A 27,187-nucleotide genomic window follows, 5' to 3' on the forward strand; every position below is an offset into this window, starting at 1 on the left:
AAAACACAAAACGTATCCTGCTTTCGTACACCAGGACAACATTTCTATTTAGTGTGTCATTCAAAAAGAAGAACATGAATGACATATACATACTGGGTAACACACATTTCTCCAGAAACAGCCCTGCGAGTCGCTGCCGTTTGGTCTCACCACGCCGCAGCCTGCAGATCCTCCTCAGGGTAGGTCACACTCGGAGCCCGCGCCCGCTGATTGATTCCGTTTCAAGGAAGAGTGCAAGAATCCCCGCTAGATCGCCAAAGCACAAAAAGATGGGAAGAGAGAGAGATAGAGAGGGGAAGAGAGAGAGAGAGAGAGGGAGGCGGAGGAGCAATAAATCACGGTGTGATTTTCTCTTTGTGCACGCCACTCGTGTGATTAATGACACAGCGCTTTAGGGCCTGTCAGCACATCTAATTGGAGGAGATCAGTCATCATTAACATGGCACACTGAGGCCGAGCGGGTGACACACCCCTGACCCCCACTTCACCAACCCCACACCACCCAAAGACGGCAGCAGAGGTCAGGCAGAGGTCATATGTCATCCCTGCAACCCCGACAGTCACCCACCAGTGCTCTCCTGTCTCAATCTTGATTCCTCCCACGGTGACCCCTTTACAATAAAGCTTCATAATAACCCTGTACTTCGGACGGTATGATAAGAGCTCAGTTTAAAGAGAGGTAAGTGATTGGTGGGCTCTCTTATCTAAGCCTTGTCTCCTCTGTTCCCTATCCTGTACTCTAACCTTGTTCATTTCTCCCTGTTCACTGTACCCTTGATATAATAGTGCAATGTGATAACTCATTATAAGTGAAATCTGCCCGTCCGTGTCGACTCCACTGCACTGGGTGAAGAGCATTTTATTTATGTCTCTTTTGGGTTTTTTTGTGTCAATTTTGATCCTTTAAAATGCTGTTATTCTGGATGCTCCTGTTGACTGCAATTTGAATAATATTTTGACTTTCACTTCTAACTGGTAATTGCTTTAAACACCCATATTTCTGCAAAAACAGACAAAATCAGCCCCCTCATGTCTCGTCCACCATAAAAGATTATAACCTACGCTGCAGACAGGCGCAGACAAAGCGTCCAGGGTGAAAATGGTCGGCATCGTCCCACTTTCACTGCGACATATTTATCTAACGGAAGGAAAAATATTGCCACTCACAGCCCGAGGTAGTAATTCACTTCGAGGACAAACATCCCAAATATACATTATTATGAGGCTGTTTATTCTAATGTTTAATTAGAAGTTTTTTGTTGTCGTTCTGCAGTATCGGCATCCTACACGTTTATGATGTTAAAGAAACTACTTACAATTTGCGATGTTATTTTTCCTGAAGGATGCCTTGTTGTGTCTTCTTTAATCTCAGCCTTTTCCTCTGTCTTTCAAATAACAACCACACACACACACACACACATACAGGGTCATAAGCGACACGCTTCAGGTTAGCCCTGCTTGGCTGAAGGCGGGAATGAAAGAATCTTCAAAATGTCATCTCTGGCCTCTTCAGCCTTTAATTAAACCTTGAGAACGGGGAGATAAAATTAACAAATTGGGTAATGAATCGAGCAAAACAGGTGGTGGATGGTTGAAGAAAATGAACCAATCAGTCTTTCCTGCGTGGATTTATTCAGCTCCTAATTAGACGCTGCCTCGGTTAATTATGATTGGGCTCTTCTGAAGAAGGAAAAAAAAAAACCCTCCCTGCCCGACATTGACAGAATTAGTGTCAGACTGAGTGATAAACAAACACCTCAACCTCTCAGTTAGTGCAGCTGAAAAGCCGGCGTCCCCGACCTAATCAGTTACCATTAACGATAGTCGACCTGCGAATCACTTAAGTTTACTGTACAACAAATCTGTTCTAAACGTGTCACATTAAGGCTAACATCTGGAGTAAAACACTCAGATTTCATATAAAGAAAATTTCTAAACTGCTTTTACTTAAAGGGGGGAATTATGCTGTTTCACATTTTAAGTCATATTTATAATGTTACAATGTTGAATGTCCAGACTAAACGTGGGTGAAGTTTCACATCTGTAGGTAAAAGTATGTTGGAGTAATTTCCAGCTTGCTCTCACACCGACTTCTCCAGACGCTTCACTTTGTGATGTCACAAAGTGGAGGAACTCTATTTTTGGGCATCTGCCAGAGACACAGCAGAACTTCCTGCCCCTGGCACAGTTCAAGGACATGCCCACCCAGCAGCTCAGTCTGCCTTGGAATTTTTTTTCGCTCTGCTCGTCAAGTTGGTTAAAATTATCTTGGAGAAAGTGTTAGGCTGTGAGGGAAAGACATCAGTGTTTACTTTTCCAAAGGATAGGAGCAGCAGACAATCATTTCAAATCCAAAAAGTGAAGTTTACTCTTTGCTGACAATTCTGTAACACGGCCACAGGGTGCCTCAAACACTGAGTTCTGCCCCTCGGCAGGCTTCGGAGAGCTGGCCAATCAGAGGAAGGTGGGCTTGTCGGGGCGGGGTTTCTTAAAGGGACAGAGCTGACTGAGTCGTGTCAGGCAGAGGCTGTATGAGGACCTGCACAGAGCACCAGAGTGAGAAAGATGAGGAGTTTCTTTAACTGTAAATTATGCTAAGCTACTCTATAGGTATCACAGAGTGAAATATGAAGCATGAAATTAGCATAATACCCCCTCTTTAACATTTAATTTGATAATGCCAAACGTGTAATTATCTTAAATTAACTGTTTGATAATTGATTTTTGCTGAAGGTATGTCTGCTTAGTACACATTTTTCTACACCTAATGTATTATTTTTTGGTCCAATCTCATACTATTTTGTTGTCAGAGTTGTAGAAATGCGACATATTTCAGGAGCTGGTTTCTAATCATAGTGCCGTGTTGTCCCTTGTGGTGACTTTCAGTTGGGACTTCAGCACCACCACCACCCCCCTCTCGTCCCAACAACAGCTTGTAATTGCATTTTAATAGTCAATTAAAGTTGGCCCATCAATCAATTTGAGCCGTGGACATGGGGTTTTGATTTAATTTCTCCCAAAAACAAACAGTTTTTATCATGTCAGATCCAATTAACCCATGCTGCTTTATTAAAGTGATGAGAAGCGCGTGTTGCAGGCGCACAGTCGTTGCTCTCAGAGATTCATTCTGAAGTTAAATGTCGCTCCTCCGCAGTCAGACAGCAGGACGAATGATCAGATATGACTTACGTTTTACTAATATTCAATGAATGAATGTTAATGTAGGATGACTTAGACAGGAAGACGAGGCTGAGGCACGGTGTCAGACTGTGCTGAGGGCTACTTCTGTATGGCAGCGTATCAAAGAGTGCAGTGCGTCAATACATGTTATTGAGGTTTTGTTTGCGATGAATAAACCTCCTTTAAATGTCCTAATATTAATCTGTAAATGTGACCAGCTCCAAGGATGCATCCCACAGGTTTTATTGTGTACTTTTCAGGATTCACAGTGAAATCAGATAATAAGCTAATAAACCGAGCTGGAGAGTGGGGTTATATCTAGCTGCCATTTTTTGTCACATCCCACGATCACTTCCTATCCCGTGGGAACAGACACAGATTGTCCTCCATTGATAACTTATCAAGATAAAAAGCTTAAATGTTACTTTGCGTCTTTATCTCCTGGCTTTCTTTGATATCTGACACTTTCCTAATGCAAAAACTGGCGCCAGGCTTTCTCCTGAAGTACAATAGCAACACTGAGAATCTGTAAAGCAGCCAAAACATATTAGAAAATGCTGCGTTACTAACACCTATTTTGTTTAAACAAATAAAGGCGAGATAAAAGAGACCATTCGAGTGGGTGGGAGACTAAACAGTGATTAAGTGGTGTTGGTTTCCAGTTATTGTTGGGGTTAATTTGTATGGCGCCTCGTGTGTCTGTGATAGTCATCTCGGGTACTAATGAGTCTCTCTGTTTGCTCTGATACCTGCTGTTGTTCTCTGATGAGAGCGAGCGCACGGAACCACCTAAATCTGACGGCAGACAAAAGGCGGAATAATTACTATTTTTTCTTCCTAATATTCAAAATGCTGAGATTTCATGTGCGAGTCAGAAAGAGAGGCAATAAAGTGTATGTACCAGAGCCACAGATGGGGCGCTGTGAAGCCACAATATGGGAGGTGACAGAATGCGGCGCTGTATTTGCATGTTTTTCTATCCACACTTTTTAATTTGTATGCTCACTCCGATTTGTGTGTGTGTGTGCGTGAATGTGTGTGTCTGCAGGCGGAGGATGGAGAAGATGAGAATCCTTTGGAGAGCGCGACGTCTCTGGAGCTGGAGTTTGTGGACGATCCCAATTTTAAAAACAAGGTCAACTACTCATCCAGTGCGGTCCAGATTCCGACAGACATTTACAAAGGCTGTGAGTACAATATACAAGTATAGATTTTTTTCTACATTTGTGCTCTGGTGGAGAGAGCGGACCTGCATATAAGCCATTACAGTTTACTCCAGAGCAACCTGAAGACCTCTGCTTAAGTGCATTTTATTTATGTGGGCAGAAGTGCTCATTACATATCCTCTAAAGTGTAATCATTCTTACAAACAAATATCGTACACAAACAAATCAGTTACCACACAGGAAATAGCTCTTAATTGCATGCAACCTGAAAAATTAGGGCATGAACACAGACAGACCTTAGCTGAGGTTTCATTAAAGGCCCAGTGAATCAGCACTCACAGCACCTTTCTTTCTGTCATGTGACATATGGTTACAGAATAAAAGGGGGATGTACCAACTCCAGAGGGATTGTTTTGGGGTTTGATTGGTTTGCTCAAAGTGAGCATAAAAAGTTCAGGTTTCTGGAGAATCACAATGTCAAGAAGCTGCAATAGAAGACCGTTCACCTACTTGGTCCAGACCTTTACTCACCTGTCTGTTAGATCATTCGGTAAAGGTCAAAATACAGTACACTACGCTCTATCTTAATCAATGACTGTATATCTAGATAGACGACTCTCCATCTGCTGTTATTGTATGAAATTGAAGTTATAAAAGCCCCCGCAATGAGCGCTGCCATCTTACGATGGCGACGTCATTTGGAGCTTGAGACTGCGCAGTAGAGATCGGGAGGTGGAGCCACCGTACCGCTACTTCTGCTAACCAAAACACACACTTAAATTACAAATAAACCCCAGGCAAAGGTCCCGCACGTCGGGGTGTTTAACAGCAGAACAGCTTCTTGTGTTGGTCTGAAGCAGACGTTCACAGATATGTGAACTTCAATGGATGTAGTGATTGTTTTAGTTACGTCTCCTCTCGCCGTTCCTCCTTTACTCTGCTAATCAGGAAGCAGCATCAGATAACTAATTAAAAATAAAGTAAAGAAAAATGAACACTTGGATGTAAATCAGCATGATAAGAACTAACTATAATGACAGAAACCATGTTTGAGGAAAATGTATTTGACGTGTTTTTTGATTTTATAGTTTGACTCATGTCCCATCTGTTAACATGGAGGAGGCGGGCATTATGACCTATACTGCAGCCAGTCAGCAGGGGGCGATCAAAATGTTTTGGCTTCACTTTTAGGGAGCTGTCATGTCGTCCATCTTTTCATACAGTGTATGATCTCAAACCTGTCCTAAAATCCCATTTTATCACCCTGCTAGTTGCTATAAACCACAAGCTAACAGTCAAGTAGCGGAATCCTACTTCGGACGAAGGGGGCCTTCTGTGTGGAGTTTGTATGTTCTCCCCGTGCATGCGTGGGTTCCCTCCGGGTACTCCAGCTTCCTCCCACAGTCCAAAGACTCTAAATGGCCCGTAGGTGTGAATATAAGCAAGAAAGGTTGTCTGTGTCTGTGTGTCAGCCCTGTGATTGACTGGTGATCAGTCCAAGGTGTGCCCCGCCTCTCGCCCAATGACAGCTGGGATAGGCTCCAGCCCCCTCACGACTCTGAACAGGATAAGTGGTTTAGATAATGGATGGATGGATTTTACTAAGGTTGTCCCAATCCGAACAATGAAACTGTATTTGTCTTTGTAGTTTTCTGTGCTGTTGGCTCTCTCAGCTGTTTTACCTGTTACATGCAACATGTCTCCTCCTGGTTTCACACAGGCCGCTGGGCCGTGAGTAAATGGCAGTCTTCTGTTTTTGACGTGACCTATTCGCTCTTTCCCTTTTAGTATGTTAGCTCCATCTCACCCTTCGTTTACATCAGCCGCCACTTTAGCACGCTAACATGATTTCAGATGACAGACAGTCTCTCACATCAACTCTGCACTCTGTGTTATTTAATTTTTTCCTGCGTGGGCACGGCCTCCCCCCTGCTCGTGGACCCTGCCCTTCCTGCCTGGCACCGTGCTGCCCTGCAGACATGACACCCTTCTTATTCGGAATCTGCCAAATGGACAAAGGGGAGAACACATGTACCTCGCGGGACTCCTGATTTTGCTTGGCATGTTCCCTCTGTTATCCACCTGTAACCTTTCAGACTCTCGGCCTGCCTCTTTACAGAATCAAAAAGCAGAGGGTGTGCAGACGGACGGACAGACAGACATTTTTTTCCCCTCCTTTCTTTCTGTCTAGCTCTTCGCCTTCTTTGTTGAACCGGCAGTGTATGGCACCTGTCTGTAACAATGGCCCCCAGCTGTGTCTCCAGACAAATCTTGTCAGAATTAGACACTCTTGGTTCAGGAGGAGATGTCAAAGGGCACAGCTAACTCACAATAGAGCAATCAGACCTGCACATTGTTCCCGGAGCCATTTTGTGCCAGCTCTGGTTCCCCTGTCTGAAGATATGAGTCAGAGAATAAAGGCCTCTTGATTGAGCCTGGCGGAGACTAGAAGAGAAGGGTGGTACAGAGCATGGAATTAGTTTTTCCACTTCTGTTCTCTGGAATATGTTTACTATTGATGTTGTTTAGTTTGCTCCCATTGCGTGGTCTGCTGTGCTGAGATTGCCAACTGCAGATTTTGTGCCAACTCCATTATGGATATGATTGCTGTGTTTTAGTGGTTGGTTATAAATAAGCTGTGATGAAAAACATGTCGCTGCTCAAATGTACAGTAATTCTTTTAACCGCTTTGCTGCCAAACCAAACGTACGAGGCACAAGTGAAGAATTAAAGACATTATTTTTCAGATGTTGTATGAGAAGTAATCTTAATGAGGTTAAAGGGGAAGGCCACTGATTTTGAGGTCTGGTTAAAGGCCTTGGTAAGTAAAAATATTCCTATAAAAGCCTTTTGGATCCATAAGAAGCAGTTTTAAGTCTTTTAAATTGCAGTCAGTGTCAGACGGGGCTCAGGACTACACATCCTTAAAGAGGGGGTATTATGCTGTTTCATGTTTTAAGACATATATGTATTGTTACAATGTTGGATGTCCAGACTAAACATGGGTAAAGTTTCAAATCTGTAGGTAAAAGTATGTTGGAGTAATCCCCAGGCTTCTCAGCTCAGTCTGCAGGCTGCTGTGAACGCCAGGTTTCACACAGTTTGTTCTACACGCTGCACTTTGTGACATCACAAAGTCACAAAGGGCGGGGTTTCTTAAAGGGACAGAAGAAAGTGGACTTGTAAAGGCGGGGTTTCTTAAAGGGACGGAGCTGCCTGAGTCGTTTCAGGCAGAGGCTGTATAAGGGCCTGCACAGAGCACCAGCGTTAGAAAGATGAGGAGTTTTTTTAACTGTAAATTATGCTAAGCTACTCCACAGGTATCACAGAGTGAAATATGAAGGTTGAAATTAGCATAATACCCCACCTTTAAAATATATAAAACCCACATATGTAGAGTTAGGAAGAAGTAGCTTTAACAATCATCTGTAGCCATCTCTCCTCCTCTCTCCTCTGCACCCTCCCTGCTTGAAGCTAGCAGCTCATAGCTGCTACCGCATGCTTAACACACCAGAATGAGGTGCTTTGTGGGTGTTGGCTTCAAGGTTTGGCGAAGAAGAAGAATTTGCAGAAATTCTGCTGCATTGATTTTGTTTTAAACTGTCCATCGAGAATAACAGTGTTATAGGATTGCAGCGCTACATTGGTTGGGGACTAGTACATCTAACTTAGCTTCAGATATTAACATATAGTTCGTGCCATGGGAGCTGTGCTTGCTTTAAAGAGACGGTTAAAGGGGATTATTATCTGCATGTTGTGTTCTGCTCTGGTCCCACCAGTGGGAGCCTGCGGGGTGCCTCGGAGAGGATGTCTGAGGAAACTAATGTGGGCGGGTTGTTGTCCTCTGGGTCTGGAGAGGTCTGGATCTCCTGTATTTCTGTGGGTTTAGGATTAGCAGAGGAGAAGCAGTATGAGTGGGTAGATTCGGCGCTGGTCCCTCAGGGGGAGGCCAGAGGTAAGGCAGAGAAAAGAAAGCTGTGGGAAGAATGGAGCACAGTCCAAAGTGCAGCATAATGTGCAACAGTTGTTGTCAAGTGTTGTTTATTAGCACTCACGCTCTGTGCTGTTGGAGTGATTCGTACACATTGTTAGAGCACTGAATAAATGGACTGTTTTCCAGAAAATGGCAGCTTGAACTGCCAGTGAAAGCAAAATGGGTGTCCTCAGAGATGGGCTGAGAGAGAGGCACAGATAGAAGGAGAGATAGAAAGAAAAGCAGATGAGAGGATAGTAAAGGAGAAGAGACACTTTAATAATAGAAACCATTTAGGGCAAAAAAAAAAAAAAAAAGCGTTTTTCCTTTTTTTTTATTGTCATCCTTTCAGCAGCTAAATGAGGCAGTGCATGCGTCCTGGTTTGATTTGTCTGCTAGGCCCCATGTCCGTTTATTGAGATTGAGAGTGTTCCCTGGGCGCAGTAATGAACCATTTTATGATTCATTATCCCACTGCTGATTCCTGCTGCCAAGTCTGCAAACTTTCTAATTAGCTTAGGTCAAACATTCATACAGTTTTTCTTCTAATTATCATCGCCTATTACAGAACGGACATCGCAACACAGCCACAAAGGAATAAACTGGTGTGGGTGGTGTCGTCTGTGGAGAAACAGGTTGTATTCTCAAAGGGGATGTTATAGAAACGGGGAGGAATATGCAGGGATTTGTTGAATGATTGCCGAGTAAGAGCCCTGGGAATTCAATCTTTAAAGTAATCACTGGAAAATAAGAATGAAAACAGCGAGGGAATGTACAAATTATTCTTTTGTCACTATTTAGTAGATGCAGTGGAATCTCGCGAGTAATTGGACCGAGTTCACGCTGTAGATGGAGAATACTAATCCAGATTGGCTCATTCCACAGTTGCATGTACATTATTACATGTTAAAAAATAGGGATGTTTGTAAATCAGCATTTTTGAAAAGGTGGTAATTATGTGTGTGTGTGTAGTGTCCACACAGTGTAAGAATACGCGAGTGCTTGTGTGAGAACAGGCAGCCACTGTTCCCAGCAGGGAATAAAGAAAACCACCAGAGAATGTGGGAAGTCCTTTCATTAAACTTGAAGTTTAAATCCGCTGCATGCGGCGCCTTTTCCAGTGGCCTAACGTCATGTTGTCACTCTGCTATTGTTGTCAGGCGCACTGAGAAACTTGGTTGTCAGAAATGAATGTTTGGGACCGGCTAACTGTGTGTGCACATGAAAGAGCAGAGCTTAACTGTTTTGCATGGAGCGATTAACCCTCCCACTCATCCCACCCACCACGGTCACACGCACACACACGCACACGTACACACAGGCATTATCACCCTCCTGGGTACATGCATGTCCAGTTGCTCCAGCCACTGCTCCTGTCTTAGTTTCAGGGCCATGCTCTTTGGTTGACAAGACATAAGTAGCTTTACTTTAAATATTAGTACAAAGTACGTCTTTTTTTGTACATCTTTATTAAACTTTTCTGACATACAGACAAAACACAGTACAAAACAGGTCATCAGATCAGACATCAAAAGAGAGGCTCATGTGACACATAAAAGAAACATAGGGGGAGGTCACATCTCCATTAGACAGCAAGTTTTTCACTTCCCTATATGCAGTGTGGCATCAGAAACACACAGACCAGTACAAACAAAACAAAGATAAGTACGTCATTTTTAGGATCTTCAGCTGCTAAATGCTACACTACGTTCACCTGCTAGTTGCTAACTGTGTCTGCCTCCCACTTGCTGCTGGAAGGGCTCAACAATTAATCGAAACTTTATCGAAATCGCAATATGGCCTCCTGCAACTTTCAAATCATAAGAGGGGCGCAATATTTGTTCAACGTGAAATGTATGTCAAAATACCGCACATCACAGACATAAGTATCAGATATCTGTTTGGTACAGATCTCACTAGCAAAAATCACACAATAATCATTTTAATGTGTTAGCAAATCATATTGAATTTGTAATATAAGTCAAAAATAATTGCAATTAGACATTTTTTCAAAGTCATTCAGCCCGACTGGTATACATTCACCTGCTACAGCTGGTAACAGGGCGGAGGAGAGGGCACTAAAACAGCTGCTTAACAACAGAACAATTAGCTGAAGATGCTAAAAGGCTTTATAGAGCTGAAGGAGGCGAAAAACAAGTTGGTGATAATTCACTTTCAGTACTCTGAGCAGCAGTTATCACTGACAATAATTTGAACCATTGTTAATAAAAAATATAAATGAAAGAAGCTTTAAACGCAAGCTTCAACACAGTTTATTTTTCTGCATTATAATTGTCACATTACGTCTTTCATGACGTCTGTGTGTCGTCAGTGTTTGTTTTTCCTTCAATGATATTGATTGTAGTTTCCTTGAAGGCGGCATTATAAAGCAAGAAAGGAAGTGTTTGATACAATCCTGCAGCCTCATTTCCATTTATATTTTACAAAAAGTAAATAAACGTAAAACAAACGTTTACTATTATGAAGCTTTTGCAAGCAGTTAGTAAAGAGTAATTTATGAGACTTTAATAAACAAGGGAGAGAAAAATCACTGCCTTAACTTGAACTAACTTGACTTCCCTGCACTTTGAATGTTCATTTTACATCTGCACTCTCTGTTCTGTAGTAAGCTCCCCTCTAGGAAGCTCCCAGAAAAACATCATCCAGCACAACTTTGTGCAGAGAAAATTGCATTAGATGTTTGTAATGTGCAGCGGCAAATAAAGTGCAACCGATACAGCAGACAGAATCAAAGCGGTGTGGTATGAAAACGAAAAGAGGAGACAGATCTGCATCTGCAGGGTTTCATACGAGTGAAACTTCCTCTGAAGCCTCTCGTCTTGTTTAAAAAGGATCAGCTCGCCCGGTGTTGGAGGGACAAAGTCGACGTTTGATAGACACACTCAGGTCTGCTCACAAAAGGAAGGGGGATCGTAACACGAGGAACGAGAGCTCTGCTTTTGTTACTGCGTCATGTTATATGCTCTGGCTCTTATTGGCGAGTGTTCTAATTTAACGACATGCTACGTTTGTCATCTTAAAGTTTTAAGCTGTGAATTTTTAAGAACGTAAAATGTGTGTGTGTGTTTGCGCACGTGCAACACATGCAGACTGTATTTGTTTCACACGCCGCAGGTTTCCTTCCAGTGGAGGAAGCTTCCCTGTCAACCAACTCGCGCCACACTGGAGATCAACTCAGCCCCTTTCAACATCAAACCAGATTTAAATGTGTGGGGAAAAAAGCAAAAGTGATTTGCGAAATAAGGGGAAAAAAGAAAAGAGGAAAAGTGCGAAGGGAGAAAAAAAAGGAAAAGAAGAAAGCGAGAGAGAGGGAGAGAGGGGGGATAAGGAAAATGGGATTTAAAGTTAAACCAAAAGAGAAGAAAGACAGTCTAAACACTGCGGGCTGTATTTCTGTCATTCTTGACTTTACAGACTCCATCTTTCTCCCCCTCCCCTCACCCATCCTCCCCTCTAGTGTGTGCCCAGCGAAGGGGCACTATCATTTACCCGCACACTAATTAGAACAGTCAGCACGGCAAACTCCACGTCACTCACCAGCAGGCTCACAAATTACATTTCATGTGTTTGTTATTTACCGCTCTTCGTTAATTAGAAAAGAAATATTTGGAGGAGCACTCCGGAGGTGTGGTGAAATCTCTCCCCTCTGTCTTCTTCTGCATATTGAATAATCAGCCCTCCTTTGAGAAATGTCGTCTCCTCACTCTCACAGCCTGAGATTACCATTTAGCTAAACTGAGGTCCTCATTGAAAAATACACTCACACTAAATGCTATTCCTGAGCGAAACAGCTTGAATCCTTCCCATGAATTTTAACTCTAACTGCTAAATGCTGATGTTTCAGTTGTGAAGACGTTCTGGGAAACAGTTTAAGTAGACTATAAAGAACACAAATTAGCTTAAACAGAATCTCCTGGATGTTATTTTTCCAAAGCAAAGCTACAGTAAGACATTTTTTTTGGGAAGGCTTTGACTTGTTTTGGCTTGTCTGTTGTGGATGTGCGAGCGGCTGCCAGCTCCCGTTGCTGCTGTTTCTTCTGCACGATGAAAGGTTTAAGGTTCAGGCTCTTTAACACTCAGACAGGCCACAAAGCAGCAGAAGGAGGGGGAGACAGAGAGGAGACAGGAGGAAGAGAGAGGAGGAATCGGATTGACAGACAGTGAGACAGAGGTTTATCAAACTGTTTGTTTAAAGGGGCCATATCTTCTGAGTGGATATTCTTGTGTTTTGCACAAGTTTCCAGAATGACATTTTTAAAAAGGTCGCCTCTGAAACGGGCCGTTCAGAACAGCTGCAGGTTTCTACGTAGAACCTTGCTTTCGCTGAAATCGACCAATCGTCATTCACCGCCATTCACCTCAGACTGCCTCCTTGCACTCGCTTGTAGTCAAATCGTTGTCAAGAATTTAACTTCCAAAACCTCCTGGTGATTCTGGCTAAAACATATAAGGCCGAATAACCGACCTAGGACAGTGCAGTGCAGCCGCTCCCACACGTGGGATCGCACACGTGGTGAAGGGGCTACGCGGTCACTCCAAATACTGTCAGCCAATCGTGGCTAAGGTCTGACCTTTGAATGGCAAAACGACTTGTTGGTTTCAGGAGGAAGGAGAGGCTCCGAAAAATAATTAAATTAAAATATAACATTTTTAAAACTTTACCAAATTGATTCAAAAACACATTAGAATAATAGAAAATTGATTGTATAGCTAAAATGTGTCCACTTTATCAGTGTCACTGCACACAAAATACGACAAAAACAGTTAACTTACTTGTTGTGTCATTTTGAAAATTGCTCAAACTGAAGTCTGAAAATTGTTCAGCATGAATTAACTGAAAAATCATGTTGCAGTTTCAAATGTCACTTTTCAAATCTGCACCACAAACACATTTCTGTTCACCTCCACGGGAAGATTTTTCTCCATAACTGGAAGAAAATCTGTCCAGCAACGTGCACGGCTGAATAACTCGAGAGTCACTCAGGGAGATGTGCTCTTAGTGAACTGACCAAAGCTGTGTCTCAATTCAGGGGCTGCATCCTCCGAAGGACGCGGCCTATAACGAATGAGTCATTCATCGCCTGAGTAGACCGCTGAGGCCGAACTGAAACGAGACAGTCTGGTCTACACAGGATTTCCTGTTTGCGTCACCAGCTGTTCCCGCCCCGCTCCTGTCGCCTAGCAACAGGTATCTAGATGGCTAACTAGCTATCATAACTAAGGTCACGTAACTTTTCCTCCTATTATTTAAGAGATAATTTGACATTTCAAGGCCATTCGTTTTTTAAACATTAGTATCACTAGCTATTCGATAGCTGAAACCGAAAACATTTTCATTTAAAAGTGTATTCCTCGGCCGTTTAAGAGTCCACCATCTTGTTTGAATTAGCAAGCAAGGAATCTCTGGATATGTTGGGGCACGAAGGTAGGCTGAAGGGGGGCGCATTTGTCGGCTGCATCTGAAGGAGCCTTCGATGCTCTGCTGTGACGCAATCGGCCTTCGAATGCGTCCTTTGAAGGATGCAGCCTCTGAATTGGGACGCAGCTCATAATTTTCTGATGTAACCGATTTTACTGCCAGAAATCGTGTGGGAAGCTGTAAATTGTCAGTAAATTAAGCTGTAAATTGTCAGCAAATTATAAACTATTTCATTCCTCTTATGCATGCCCATTAGCTGAACAGAGAGTGTGAAAAATAACCTTTAAGATGGGACTTTGAGAGAATATGCAGTCTGGATATTAACACACATAGATACAGAACGAGCAGCTTTAGTCTCAGTGTTACTCTCCCCGTCTGCCTCAGTAATGTCACCTATATGTCAAAGTAAGTAGAAGTGAACGGCACCGTTTAATCTCTCTGTTTTTAAAGTAGAATATGTTAATGCTTTATGATAATGGTTATGACTCTTCAAAGGGACTTAGCTAATAGCTTTAGCTCCTTAGCCATTATGGATTTCTTCTGAGGGACCACTTGTGTTGCTCTGTGATATATTACAGCCCTGTGTGCCTTTGTTCCTGCTCTGTGTGTACAGTAAACGCGTGAACCTATTTATATAATGTTGGATTAATACAGGGCATAAGGCGCAGATCCGTTTGGATGGTTCTTTATCGCGGGGATATCAGTGTGAATAATGTGTGTGTGAGGTGTTGGGGGTGGGGGTCATAGGAAAGAGGTGCTGGTGGGGGGGGATTGAGAAATGATCTCACGTGGAGATGCTCCATAAATCCCACTCATAATTGTTTCCCTACTTGGTGTGCAGTCTTGCTCCATAAAGGGGCAAAGCCAAGGGTGCTCTAAATGTCAGGGGAGCGGCGTGCTGATGAATTACCTTTTAAAGATATCAGAGAGCGGCACGTTTTACGTGAGAGATGAGCCCGACGCGGCGCTCGGAGGCCCTGTCGGCGTCTGTGAGAACACCCACCCTTCCCCTCCTCCCCTCAGGGGAAATTTGTGTTTTTATCAACTGTCCAGAGAAGTCACAGCGCATCCTCACTGAATAAATCAAAGGGAATCAGTTTGCTGTGTTCTCTTATCTCTGATGTGCCCGTTTTTCTGTACAGATCACCTACAGATGTGTGATTCTTTATGTGTGTGTGTGTGTTGTTCAGAGGTGGCTCATATCTGCACCTGACTGGTTTCGTTTCCTTCGACAACATAATCACACGTACACTTTACCTTTCCTATTACCCTTGATTAAAAGATAAGTAAGGGATAATGAGCAGGGTTTTTAGCGGTTCCTCTGTGATAACAACCTGCTCACTATACATTATCCCGTTTATTACTCGGCTTTTTACTCACAAAATCAATTATTTGTCACAAAATATCGATTTGGAAATGTTTTTATTGATTTAAAAATGATTATATTTCAGTTTTCCGTTTAAAATAGTTTGTCACACTGAGTCAGGGCTGCGTCTACGGTTAAATCTGTAACCTTAAAATGAGCTACGCTAGCTGTTTTTACTCACATTAAATGGAAACATTTCCTCTGATGGTGAAGTAAGACACAGTGAGCGGGACCACAGGAATCAGCACAGCACATGAATGAGGTTTTCCCGTCTCGTCACTGTCGGAGTCTGTTGACATTTTCTCCTTCATTCACCGTCTTTAAACTCCGCCGCATCCCGTACTGTGTTCTGTTTAATGTTTACTTCATTTGTAGATCTCTCTGTCGTAGCCTTCAGTTTTTGCATCTTTTAACCTTTGTTGCTTCCTCTCCGCTGTTTTGTCTCTCAACTCTGTGCTGCACTTCTTTCATTTGATTAATATGATTACAGATAGTCCTGCAGACTGTATGATTAGAGCCGCGTCCATAGCGACGGTCTGATCTTCAAAACAACGGTCTGTTATTTCTCGATAACAGACCGTTGTTTTGAAGAACAGACCGTTTGCCAGAATGCCGGAATTAACCAATCAGAATTAACCACTGAACAGAACACCACTGCTACCATCAATAGTTTCATCATGACCACACAAAGTACAGGAAACAGTCTGTAGCTTCAATTTGTGTGTGTGCGTATTTGCGTGTGTGCAGCTTTGCAGCTGATAATCCGTCCTGCATATCCACAGCTTGGTTAATACCTGGATGTTAGTCAAGGTGGCTGAGACGGCCTAGTTTGAAACAGAGGTCACAGGATGTGTCTGTGCCCTTGGCCTGTCTGGGACAGCTATCATTACAGAGCCGCTGCCTCTTCAGATAAGAGCAGCCAGGACTTCACAGCACACTGACTGCTGCAGCTACCTGCTGTGATAGCTCGTGCTTAAAAGGATCATATTTCTGACACATTACTCAGATGGCTCTTTGACCACAGATGATTACACGGCCCAGATGAAATTGAAAAACATGGTTTGGTTCTCTGATAATCTGCACATAAACATCAGTAAAATGTGGCCACTGGTCTCGCTGAAGTAAGTAAAGGGAGGGAGAGTGGGAAGTTTGAAAAGTCATGATCAAACTGGTTTATTCCTCTCTCAAGTTCACTCGCTGTGGTTCTTCAGACCATCTGGACTCCTGGCAGAATCTAAATGCTGTGATATCAAACAACATGAAGCTGCTTTAATTTCTAATTCTGGCAGAATTAAATTAAATTTGCAGTAGAAATGTCACGAGCAGAAAGCTGACACTGCATTTCTCAAACGGAAAATATTGCTGTCAGTACATCAGACGTGGTGTTCTACTATCTATGTGAAGCCGCAGCTGTCCCGTGACTCACACTATAACACCGTGATTAGCTCTTCACCTGCTAAACAAAGGGAGATGAACATCCGCTTCATTCAAACAAACAATTCCCTCACCCTAATAATGTCTTCGATCCTGCCGTCTTGACCTCACCAGTTAAAGTGGAGTTTTGTGTGTTTTCTCTCTCCGTGCCTCGTGGGCGAGAAATTGCCTTTCTGTGCTGTGAAAGCAGCCACTCATTCGTGTTAATTTCTGTGTTGCTTTCCATCAATCGTCCTCCTCTCTCTCTGGGTTTTTATGTTTATCCCCATCTGTAGGGCTGCCTCCATCCTCCCCCATTCTTCCTTTGTGTTTACGTCTGAAAATTTTGAGAAAAACATGTTGAGGAGCTCCCCTCGGTGATGGCAGCAATTTGGCTTTCATATATTTCTATCCCCCAGACACTTCTTAGTGCTGCCGTAGTGACTTGTGCCTGCGCGCGCGTGTTTGTGTGCATTTGTTTTACAGGATGCTGGAGAGTAATGAAACTTGGCTTTTGTTTTGAGCTGACAATTGTAGAGAGAGGGACGTGGAAGTGAGCATTCAGATGAGAAATATAAACATTATTCTGTTTCCAGGTATCATGTGATGCGATTGTTCGGAGGCTTTCAGCTCACAGTGAAAGGAGGTGAGCGGCGGATCATTTCTTACCTCTAAACCGACAGCTCCTCAAAGACAGAGCTGTAATTGAAAAGCATAGGGAGATCGGGTAATGATTGTTTATTTGTGTGGAACTCAAAGGAGGGGTTGAGATAAGCCGGACTTGTCGGTTCAGAAGCTTGTCTGGCTTTAGTTGGCTGAGTAATTAAATCAGAGGAGCGAGTGAAGTTCTCCTGCCTCGTCTTGTTTCCCCTTTAATCAGGAGGCCATTAAACCTCTGCACTCCCCGTCTTCTGACTCCAGCTCAGCTGTTAAACACAGACTCAGAGCGTTTATTTGTGTGTGTGTGTTTGTGTGTGTGTGTGTGGGGGTATTGAAAAGAAAAAAAAAAACAATCTGTATCTAAAATTGACAGAAACACAAGGACAGTGTAAATACAATATAAGTTACAGGAGTCTGAGGTGGAGAAAGGAACAAGACACGTGTTGACGTGTTGGTGGTGTTATTCCACTTCAGGTTGACTACATGATGAATACTTCTCTCCACAACCATAAATCCATTTTACCGAGTGCCGCTGACCTGTGAGATATATCTGCGACCCTGCGTTTTCACTCTAAACACACACACACGTCGATGCGCTTACCCTCGCGTTTACAAGCGCACCAGCACTTTCTCTTTTTCCTTTCAGGCACTCACAAATCCTTTTGACACAAACACACATTCACTGAGATATTTTAGATTCCTCTGCTTTTCACAAACACTTTCCTGCCTCCACATGCTGCGAGTGACACATGACCTCCTCCCAAGGTCACCTCGGATTCCTCCTCAGCACTCCTCGCAGATGATCCAGATTAGACTGATGCCCCGTTTAGACGGATACCGCCGGCCGAGCTGCCTGCATACATCCATTCTTATGTGCTCGGCTTGCGGCCGCTGGCAGGGACAAGGTTGTTCAGCAAGGAGAGCCGACCTTTGGGTTACTATCACGGAAAACCTGCTGTTGTGAACGGCTACATTTAGGGCTCATTATTTGAGTTTTTCATTAAAGAAATTAGGTTTTAGTTTGGGTTTATTTGGAATTAGAAAAAAAAAAGGTGCAAAAACATCAAGAATACAAAACTCTGGGTTTAAATCGGATTATGAAAAACTATTTTCAGCGCCTGTAGTTAAAGCACTTATTTTTCCTCCTTACTTCGAGGGACTTTGGCACATAATCAGCAACTCATTTACATTTCCTCTAATATTTTCTTCACTGTTTGTAACCAGAAGCACATTTTGAGTTGAGCAAGAGGACCTTCTATTTCTGGGGTTTAAAGTGTCCTCTCGCAGCATGACTCATGAAAAAGTTTGGATTCATGCGGTCAATAAAATCTGGGTCGAAATCTGTTTCAACTTTTTCAATCTTCTTTGGAAAACCAGAAAACAATGAGCCTTAGCTGTACCATCGCTAATGTGGGTGTGATTGTGTTTCTGTGCTCCCGCAGCCCCCGTCATCCTAAACGAGTTGAACTGGACCCAGGCGCTGGAGCGGGTCTTCATCGAAAACCGCCAGGACGACAGCTCTCTGCGCTGGCAGGTGTTCGGCAGTGCCACAGGAGTGACACGATACTACCCAGGTAGGCTGCAGGGTGCCGAGTCAACAGTCCGCCTTATAACTCACAGCAAGATAAAGTCTAAATTGACCCTGGGGCTCCTCAGCGGCAGAACATTGGCAATTTCTTATCAGATGGCTGTACTGGTAACTCGATAGACAGAATGAAATTATGATTACTTTGATCTAATCTGATCGGAAATATCCGACAGTGCGGCGTACGGACTGTAACTTATTTTCTCCTGCTCTCTCCAGCCACGCCGTGGAGGGCACCCAACAAGATTGACCTGTACGACGTCCGCAGGAGACCTTGGTAAGTGGCGTCTCTATCAGGACCTGTTTTCACAAAGCGTTTTGTCTCCACATCAGACTGGTTTTTTTCCCAACTATTAATGCCGACTGGCCTTTTTAAAAACACCACAAAAACATCCATTATCACCATCATTTTCTTACTTTGAAGTTATTTATAGACGCATTTAATCTCTTTATCTGGCACATTTGGACTCTTCAGGGGTTTTAAGGGTGATAGAAAAATATCCTGGTTTTGTCCTTAAACCTGGATGTTCTTTGGATCATAACAGCTTTTAGAGACACAACCAGAGGAGGAGTTTGGTGCAGGGTTAACTTTGGCAGCTATTTTAGATTTAGTCTTAGTCTCCAGACGAAAATGCTTATTAGTTTTAGTGTAGCTTTAGTCGACGAAAACTCAAAACATTTTAGTCCAGTTTTAGTCAATAAAAAGTCAGCACATTCTAGTCATTACTTTTAGTCAACCCAGCCCCCCCTCCTCGAGAGAGTCTCCCTCTTCTCATTTTTACCTGTTTGCTTCAGTAAAATTAAGACTTTAAATTTCAGCATATCACCCTCACAGTAAAAGAACGATGTGGACACAGCATCTAAAGATTACTTTTCATCATCGCTTCTCATTCAAACAGTCTGACTGAAGCAGACAGCCGATGATCGCTCCTTTTTGTGCGGAAGAAGCGTCAAATGACGCGTAAAACGCCCCCTTTTCTGTGAGCCTGCACAGAGCCTGAAGCAGAAAGCCTGAGTTAACAGAGAAAATGTGATACCTGATGTCTCCAACCAGGTTACTCAGTTACAGGAATCAATTGCTTGTATTTTGACAGATTAGGCGCATGACGTATGTTTTGTTTTCGTTGATGCTTTGATTGATTTAAAAAAAGTTGCTTCATAAGACAGCATGCAGTATAAACCCTTCATAATGACAAAAACTTGTAATGGTTTTACAGCCCTTAAAACTGGTAAATTCTTCTATAAATCTGGCACATTTTTAAAAAGTATACATATTAATGAGCTGCGTGATTACGGTCCAGATGAGTGCTGGAAGATGTGGTTTTCGGACACCAGGTGAGTCCGTCTGAGCGCTGACAGTGAGGAGGATCGTGCTGCTCAGAGCAGACAGCCTCTAACCAATATAAACAGCAGCAGCAGAAAATTGCAGAAATTTAACTTGTCATTGCAACACCTGTGCTGTCAGCAGCGGTGCTGTCATGCTGTCTTAAAAATTGTGACAAACTGTTGTGATCTGATCTGAGTCTGCACTCCATAGTGTGCACACTTTACCGCTGTATACGCCTTTTGTTGATATGTTTAACGTGATATTTAACAAACAAAAGACTTAAACGCAGCCTTGTATAAAACTGCACAGCCTTTTGTCTCTCCTCTTGCCTCCTCTGCTCCTTCCAGCCCCAGCTAAGTAAAGCATATTGTTTAATGGAACGAGATCAAACGCTTCCCTGACCTGTATTTATCTCAGTAAGTGATAATGTTGATGCATCGTCTTTTGCTACAAGGACAAAACAAGATAGGGGCTAATGTTTTTGTTTAAAGTACCCACCTTTGCCTGTGATTCCCCGTCTAACAGCTGATCAGTGCAGCCTGAGCGCCAGGGCGGGTGAACGGGTGAATGTGACGGCTGGACAGAACTAGGCTGCATCGGTCCAAACAGCACCCTTCACTCACCCACCCGCCCGAGCTTCCTGTCCATCCCTCCGCGTTCAATCTACCTGCCACTGTCACATCAGCTTTGTGGCAGCTCTGCCTGTTGCCTGGTTACAGGTTGGAGCGAAGTGGACATAATCATGACAGCAATGTTGATTAGACCTGACCCCGTTTTCCATCTCTGTCGCGGTCCGGCTCAATCTGAGTGGCTGTTTGAGGTCAGGCCGGGCTTGTCAGATGAAGTCAACCTGCTCGGACCAAACAAACAAACGACAAGCATAAGAAGTCTTTGCACTCTAATTAAGTTGTTTTGAAAAGTCAAAAACACACGCTTTTGACATTTGTAATTGTAGCCACGTCTGAAAGGAAATGAGTCACCAATTAAATGCAGAGTTTACAGGCTCCCTAAAGGTTCCAGGTTCACTTTATTCATCCATAAAAACATGAAGATTTAGTCCTCCCTTGCTAATCAACCCGCGCTGCTTAGGGAAAAATGTGCATGAAATAAAACCATACAGTAAATAAAGCAACATTTAACTATATACCATAATAAAACTGTCTGAAAGAAGCCTCCAAACAACAAAACAATGTAAAGTAATTGTACAACACCTCAATGTATAAACAATCATCAGACTAACGAAGCGTTTGAGCGTTAATTAAGTTAACACGAGGCGTCTCCCGAGTGCCCAACCAGCACAGAAGCCAATGTTATTGACACAATACTGAAAAAAACCACGAAGCACTGTGTAGCAGGAAAAGTTCAAACCTTTTACTGTCTCTGATCCGTCTGTACAAAAACAAAAGTGTACCTGAGTTTAATTCTCTTGCACTTGCTTTGACCTGGGGAACTCTTCTCACAGACAGGAAGTCACAAGTAAAGAGAGCGACGCGGGGGCAAGCTGAGCGGCGGCAGCATGTGTGACAAGGCTGGATGCAGAGAGATTGTGTATTTTTGCACAGAGGAACACCTTGTCGCCCCCCTGATCCTCCATGTTTGTCACTTCTGTCGTGCTTCTCTTCATGCCGGAGCCTTCGACAGTCCTGTGGCCCGTTGCTTAGCAACTTGTGCCCCGCCGTGCTGAGTGGCGGGGAGTGTCATGATATGTCAGGTCAGACTTGTGTGATTATAGTCCAACATGCCGTCTCCTGGGCTGACATTCTCTGGAGAGGTCGGCCAATCACACACGTTATAAAATCAGTGTACTAACGGTAGGTGAGGTCGTCATGTGTGCTGATGTGACAGCAACAGATAGCAGCACCCGTCACCGTCATGTAAACAGCAACATGAGCATTCACACACCATGTAAGACACAATTACACTGACACCAGAAATCGTAATTATCTTCCTTTATTGTGCAGCTAAATATGAAACATTATTATACTAAAGCTATTGTTGTTTTTTTAAGAGAATAAAACGTTTTTTATAGGAGCAGGATATAAGCTTCAAGTGGATGTTTACCATGGCAGCAGATGATTGACATCTGACAGGCAGCACTGCTTGGAGACACACTGCCTACTTGTGTGATGTGTGACAGAAGTAAGTTATATTGAAAAGCGTAAGAGCATTGATTCAAGACGTTTTTCTCTTTTTTTAACCTTTGTTGCCTTTCAACAAAGATTTAAAATAACTTTTTCTGGTTAATAGACAATTACAGGAAAATGTTAAATGCGAGAATTGAGTGTAACGGTAGCAGAAGTCAACCAAAGTCAAAACCCAGCAAGTTTGCTAACATCAGCATCCATAAGCTCCTGGTGATCCCAGAAGATGAAAGACATTAACAGCAACACCGCTAAGAATATTTAGATGAGTCAAGTTTTTAAGAAACTTGGGTAGTTTCTAAAGATATGAAGTCTGGCTATAAGGTCGCTGTCCAATTTGGAGGACCTGTCCATCATGCTGTGACAGTTGTGTTCAGCCCTGGAAGTGGAAGTTAGCATGCTAGGCTAGCTTACCAACTTAAGCACTGTCGACTAAAAACTAAACATTTATTCATTTAAATTGAACACCTTATGAGTCATCAACACACTCAGCACTCTGTAAGAAACTTCAAAATGTAGTGTTTTGTTTTTAAGTGCCAAACAAAGAAATTAGACCGATATAGTTCGTACACTTGGTACAACACATAGTATGGGGGAATATGCCCTTGCGAGACCAACCTGAAATACCTTTATCGAAACGTCCAATGAGACTGTCACGGGAGAGGGAAGCCCCACCTTCCCCTGAGACTACAAAAGACCCTGCGCAGTCTCTGCTCCTCAATCTTTTTGCACTTTACCTCGCAAACTTGATTGCTGTAGGACCCTGGATAGCGATTTAATTGCCTCCCTGGAGCTGAGCTAGCTCCCTGCCCAAGGCATCACTACCAAAGTTCTCTATATAGCGCGTGTTTAGCTCACTAACTAGCTGCTTGCCGCGTTTAGCCGAACTAACATACACGCTAGCAAGCTAGTGAGTTGTTTAGCAAGCTAACTGGTAAAGCTGTAAAGCTAGCAAAGCTGTGAAGGCAAAATATCGTCTGCACCCCAGTGCCTGCGGGTTTTCCCTCTCCGAGACGGGTACCCACGACGCCTGCTCGGTGTGTCTTGGCATGTTGCATGCTAAAGCTGCATTTGCCAACCCGGAGACCTGTGCGCATTGTTGCCAAGTCCAAAGGTCGTCCCTGGAGAGACGTGTGGCTTGGAGGGTGCTGGGAAGCAAAAGATAGTTAGACATTGTGGTCCCAAAAATTCACAGGAAGTGCTAGATGTTAAAATTGCAAAACTAGGGTTAACTTCAGTTATTTGGTTTATACAATTCTGACCAAATAAGAATTAAACCACAAAGAATGAAAATAAAGTTTTTATGACATACTGGGGAAAACATCTCTATACTATGCATGTACAGTAAATAATAAGCACACTCACTGTGTCACATATCCTCCCACACACCTTTCAGCACTTCTCCCCTCACAAACTCCCAGATACTTCAGATCACATGGGCTGATATGCCAGGCAGATACAGAAGCCTCACAAACATCACTAAAGCAACTGAAATACACAGATGCAATCGCAGGAACACGCTTCAGTAACATTTGCGTTGACGCTGTCTCCAGGAAGAGACCCCCAGTCAAAGATGTCATTTACTATAGAGAGTGAAAGTAGTCGCCAGGATTCACGGCCTGTTTGTTGTGTAACAGACCTGTATCCATCCTGGGACGGATAGTTGGCGGCGTGGACGACCTGGCCAGATCTGTGCAGGTGCACCTCTGAGGAAGAAAAAAGATCTGAAGGCCGCCTGCCTCTACAGATGGGCTCTCTCCCCCGTCTGCTCCCCCCACCCACAGCCCCGGGAAAATTAATGGTCCAGTCAACACACTTAATTGTCTCCAATTGCTCTGACATTAATTATTAACATTTGTCCATTATAATGTCTGTTCGTGTTATCAAGGGAAGCGAAGCAGAGGGTGAAGTGAGGGAGAGGGAAGAGTGAAGGGGCGAAGAGAGAAATAACCAGAGACAGGCATGAAGGAGTCCTGTTAGCCAAGCGTTGCAAAGATCCCATTAGCTCCCAGGCCCACAGCAGCATGTAGTCTATATCACTTATTGATTTCTTCAAAAAGTCAATCTAACCTCTTTGTAAATATTATGACTGCTGGTCAATCCTCGAAGCCGAGGCTCCCCAAAATATCATTCCCAATATCTGGAGCCCTGCATCCTGCTCCTTTCATTCTCTGCAACCCCACTTCAGGGAGACGCGGAGTCAGAAGAAAGGCCGGGGTGTTATTAGTGACCCTGAAGGTGACACAAAGCTTCAGCACTTTTGGTCCCGATAAAGTGTTTGACATTTCAGTTGGAGCCAAAATGTGAGAGGACACAGCAGGGGATTTTTCCTTCCATCTCACAGAGCAGCGGCAACACACTAATACTCGTCTACTAATAAATGCTGCTGATGTATTCCAATATGCATCATTAATTCAGTGTTCTGTAAAAGCAAAGTGGTTGAAAAATTGAGCATAAAATTTTGTGTCTCCTTTTTTCCGAAAATATGGAAATGTGAATCTCTGTAGCAACACTTCCAATAATCAACAGAAAGTGGAATAAATAAACGGCAGACAACATCTATTTCTCCTGCAGGCTCTCTGGGCGCCGTCCTCCTATATTTTTTATCTTAATTCAATCTTTATTCGCCTGCCACATCCACAGGAGCACTAAGAGAGCAGCAGTCCATAAAATAATAAGCCCATCAGCACAACACAAATCCACGCACACATGGGAGCATGCACACAAACACACCTACATGCGAACGCACACGCGTATTAGGTGCAGTCTCTGTGTGTTAATATACAGTTCTCTCATTATTCCGTGCTTACGTCTACTGGACCTAATGCGTGCACATCAGAGCTCATGCTGTGAGGAGAATTCACACGTTACAGTGGACAAACACACGCACACAATAGAGATGCTTCTATATATACACTCAGCCTCATTATTTATATAACCTGTAGAATAGAGCCAATGGGTTCACAATAAAAGAATAGTTAAACATGAACACACTTTTGAATGCAAACATTCTGCACACACACACAGTCAAATGATCCCCAGCCTCTCCATGTATCATGCTACATGTATCTATTGCACAGGTCTGAAATGTATGTCGTAGATAATTCCTCCAATTTAAATGTAATGCACAACACTTTGTGGAATGGGTCAGGGTGCATAAACACAATCTCCCGAGAGAGTTAGCCCCCCGGCACAGTTAATGTATTGATTTTACAGCGGTGCGCCATGATAAAACTATTTCATGAATTCCAATGAGACTCCTTTACCACACTGCTGCAAAAGGAGCAGAATACAATCACCACTACGCAGAATATGTCATTGTGTTCATTGCTTGTATAATGCATTTCTTTTAGATTTATGGCTGCTGGTGGCAGCTTGTGAGGGCGGGGTGGCTGTGAATGTTGCTGCTTTAATCTGCTCTCATTTGGAGCGATATCTCGTTCCACCTCGGTGTAAAGAGCACATGTCGGCTGCACACACAAATCAGGCTCTATCTTGATTGTACATGCTGTGATGGTATTTACACGCTTATATCGTGACATACATGATGTATGTTCAGGCTTTCTGGTATGTTTTTATGATAACGCAAATCACTACAGCTGCTGTGGCCACACTCGCTTTTTAATCTATTTAGTTATATAAATGTATCATAAAATTATGAACTTCTGTAATAACAGGTTTATTACTATTGGCTGAAAATCCTTCTGTTACATTGTGTGATACATTGCAAACCTCTAAACTTACTTTCTACTGCTCTGGGGTTGTGCCTAACGACAATTTCTCTTATCAAGTAATTTGTCAATTCGGTTTTTGATTATTCAGTTAGTTTATTAGATTTTTTTTTAATGCTAAAAGCTTATTGCAAGGGATTTTTTTATTTTTGTTTTTTTTATTTAGCAATTTTTGTCATTCTCTATTCCAGTAAAGGTCAAAACGAGAACAATAACAAAAAAATTAAACAAAGAATAATTGTGAAAGGAAAAAGAAAAAAGATGAGGTTGTATATAAAATGAAAATAAGAAAAAAATATATTATATAAAATTAAAAGTAGTAATTATAATAATATGCAAGCAGGTCCAGTAATTCATTCAGATGGGACATTCATTTATCAGTTTTTATGTTAGTAACACACTATTATTTCAAGTTATGAGTTTTGTTAATCATAAATCCAAATGTATATATTTAAAGCTCCTGTGAGGAACTTTCTTTTTGTCTTGATTTTGGCACCCCCTGTGGACAAAGCCATACTCTTTGCTGATTTTGTCCTGTACATGCTTAAGTGGTGTCTTTTAACAACAGATCTCATCCTGCTTTCTTTAACAGTCACATGTATCACTCACTTTAAATTTCTGCCCTGGAAGATGTAAACAAAGGCAGCGTGCAGTTCATCACCTCGTCTGACACTTACCCCCCGTCAGCAGTTTCAGGCATTAACAATAACTATATAGAAATAATCAATCTTCTTCCTGATGGTCTGGTTTGCTTTTGTAGGTCATATAGAGTCATCAGAATTAATTTCAGTCTGTTTCATAACCAGTGAAAAATATGGTCCCTGCTTTGAGACTTTCAACTTCTACTCTATATCTGGGTTTTTATACTCACTGTACAAGAATAATCTGCTGTTTTTAGGAGTTTTTTTTCTTGTATTTTTGTCTGATTTTTCATGAGCTGGATCTCATTATCATTGTCTGAAACTGGGTAGTTGAACACCAGCTAACAAAGTAGCAACCACTTCTAAAAGTTTCACTTAAATATCTCTCCTTGATTGACAGGTATAAAGAGGTATGATTATATGATGGGCACTTTATCTATGAGTGGGACTGAGCTCTCACATGAGTTTATCTCCGTTTATCAGCTGCTAAAAAGGACTTACAAAGAGCTGACACATCCTCGGGTGTAAATTAACAGTGATGTATGAAATAAAGTGCCCTCACTA

The 27,187-nt window shown here is 42.7% G+C and overlaps 1 protein-coding gene across 1 annotated transcript in view; it reads left to right on the forward strand.

Moving 5' to 3' along the window:
* Nucleotides 1-27,187, forward strand: part of cacna2d2a (calcium channel, voltage-dependent, alpha 2/delta subunit 2a) — a 170,699-nt gene that overhangs the window by 106,052 nt on the left and 37,460 nt on the right. The window contains exons 6-8 of the mRNA XM_069678964.1: nucleotides 4,229-4,367; nucleotides 18,641-18,772; nucleotides 19,003-19,060. Coding sequence (XP_069535065.1) covers nucleotides 4,229-4,367; nucleotides 18,641-18,772; nucleotides 19,003-19,060 — 329 coding nt within the window. The remainder of the gene's footprint in view (nucleotides 1-4,228; nucleotides 4,368-18,640; nucleotides 18,773-19,002; nucleotides 19,061-27,187) is intronic.

The sequence above is a fragment of the Semicossyphus pulcher genome, unplaced genomic scaffold (assembly GCF_022749685.1).
Source record: "Semicossyphus pulcher isolate SPU_LCO1_2020_fin unplaced genomic scaffold, fSemPul1.0.p SCAF_3, whole genome shotgun sequence".
NCBI classification, from domain to species: domain Eukaryota; kingdom Metazoa; phylum Chordata; class Actinopteri; order Labriformes; family Labridae; genus Semicossyphus; species Semicossyphus pulcher.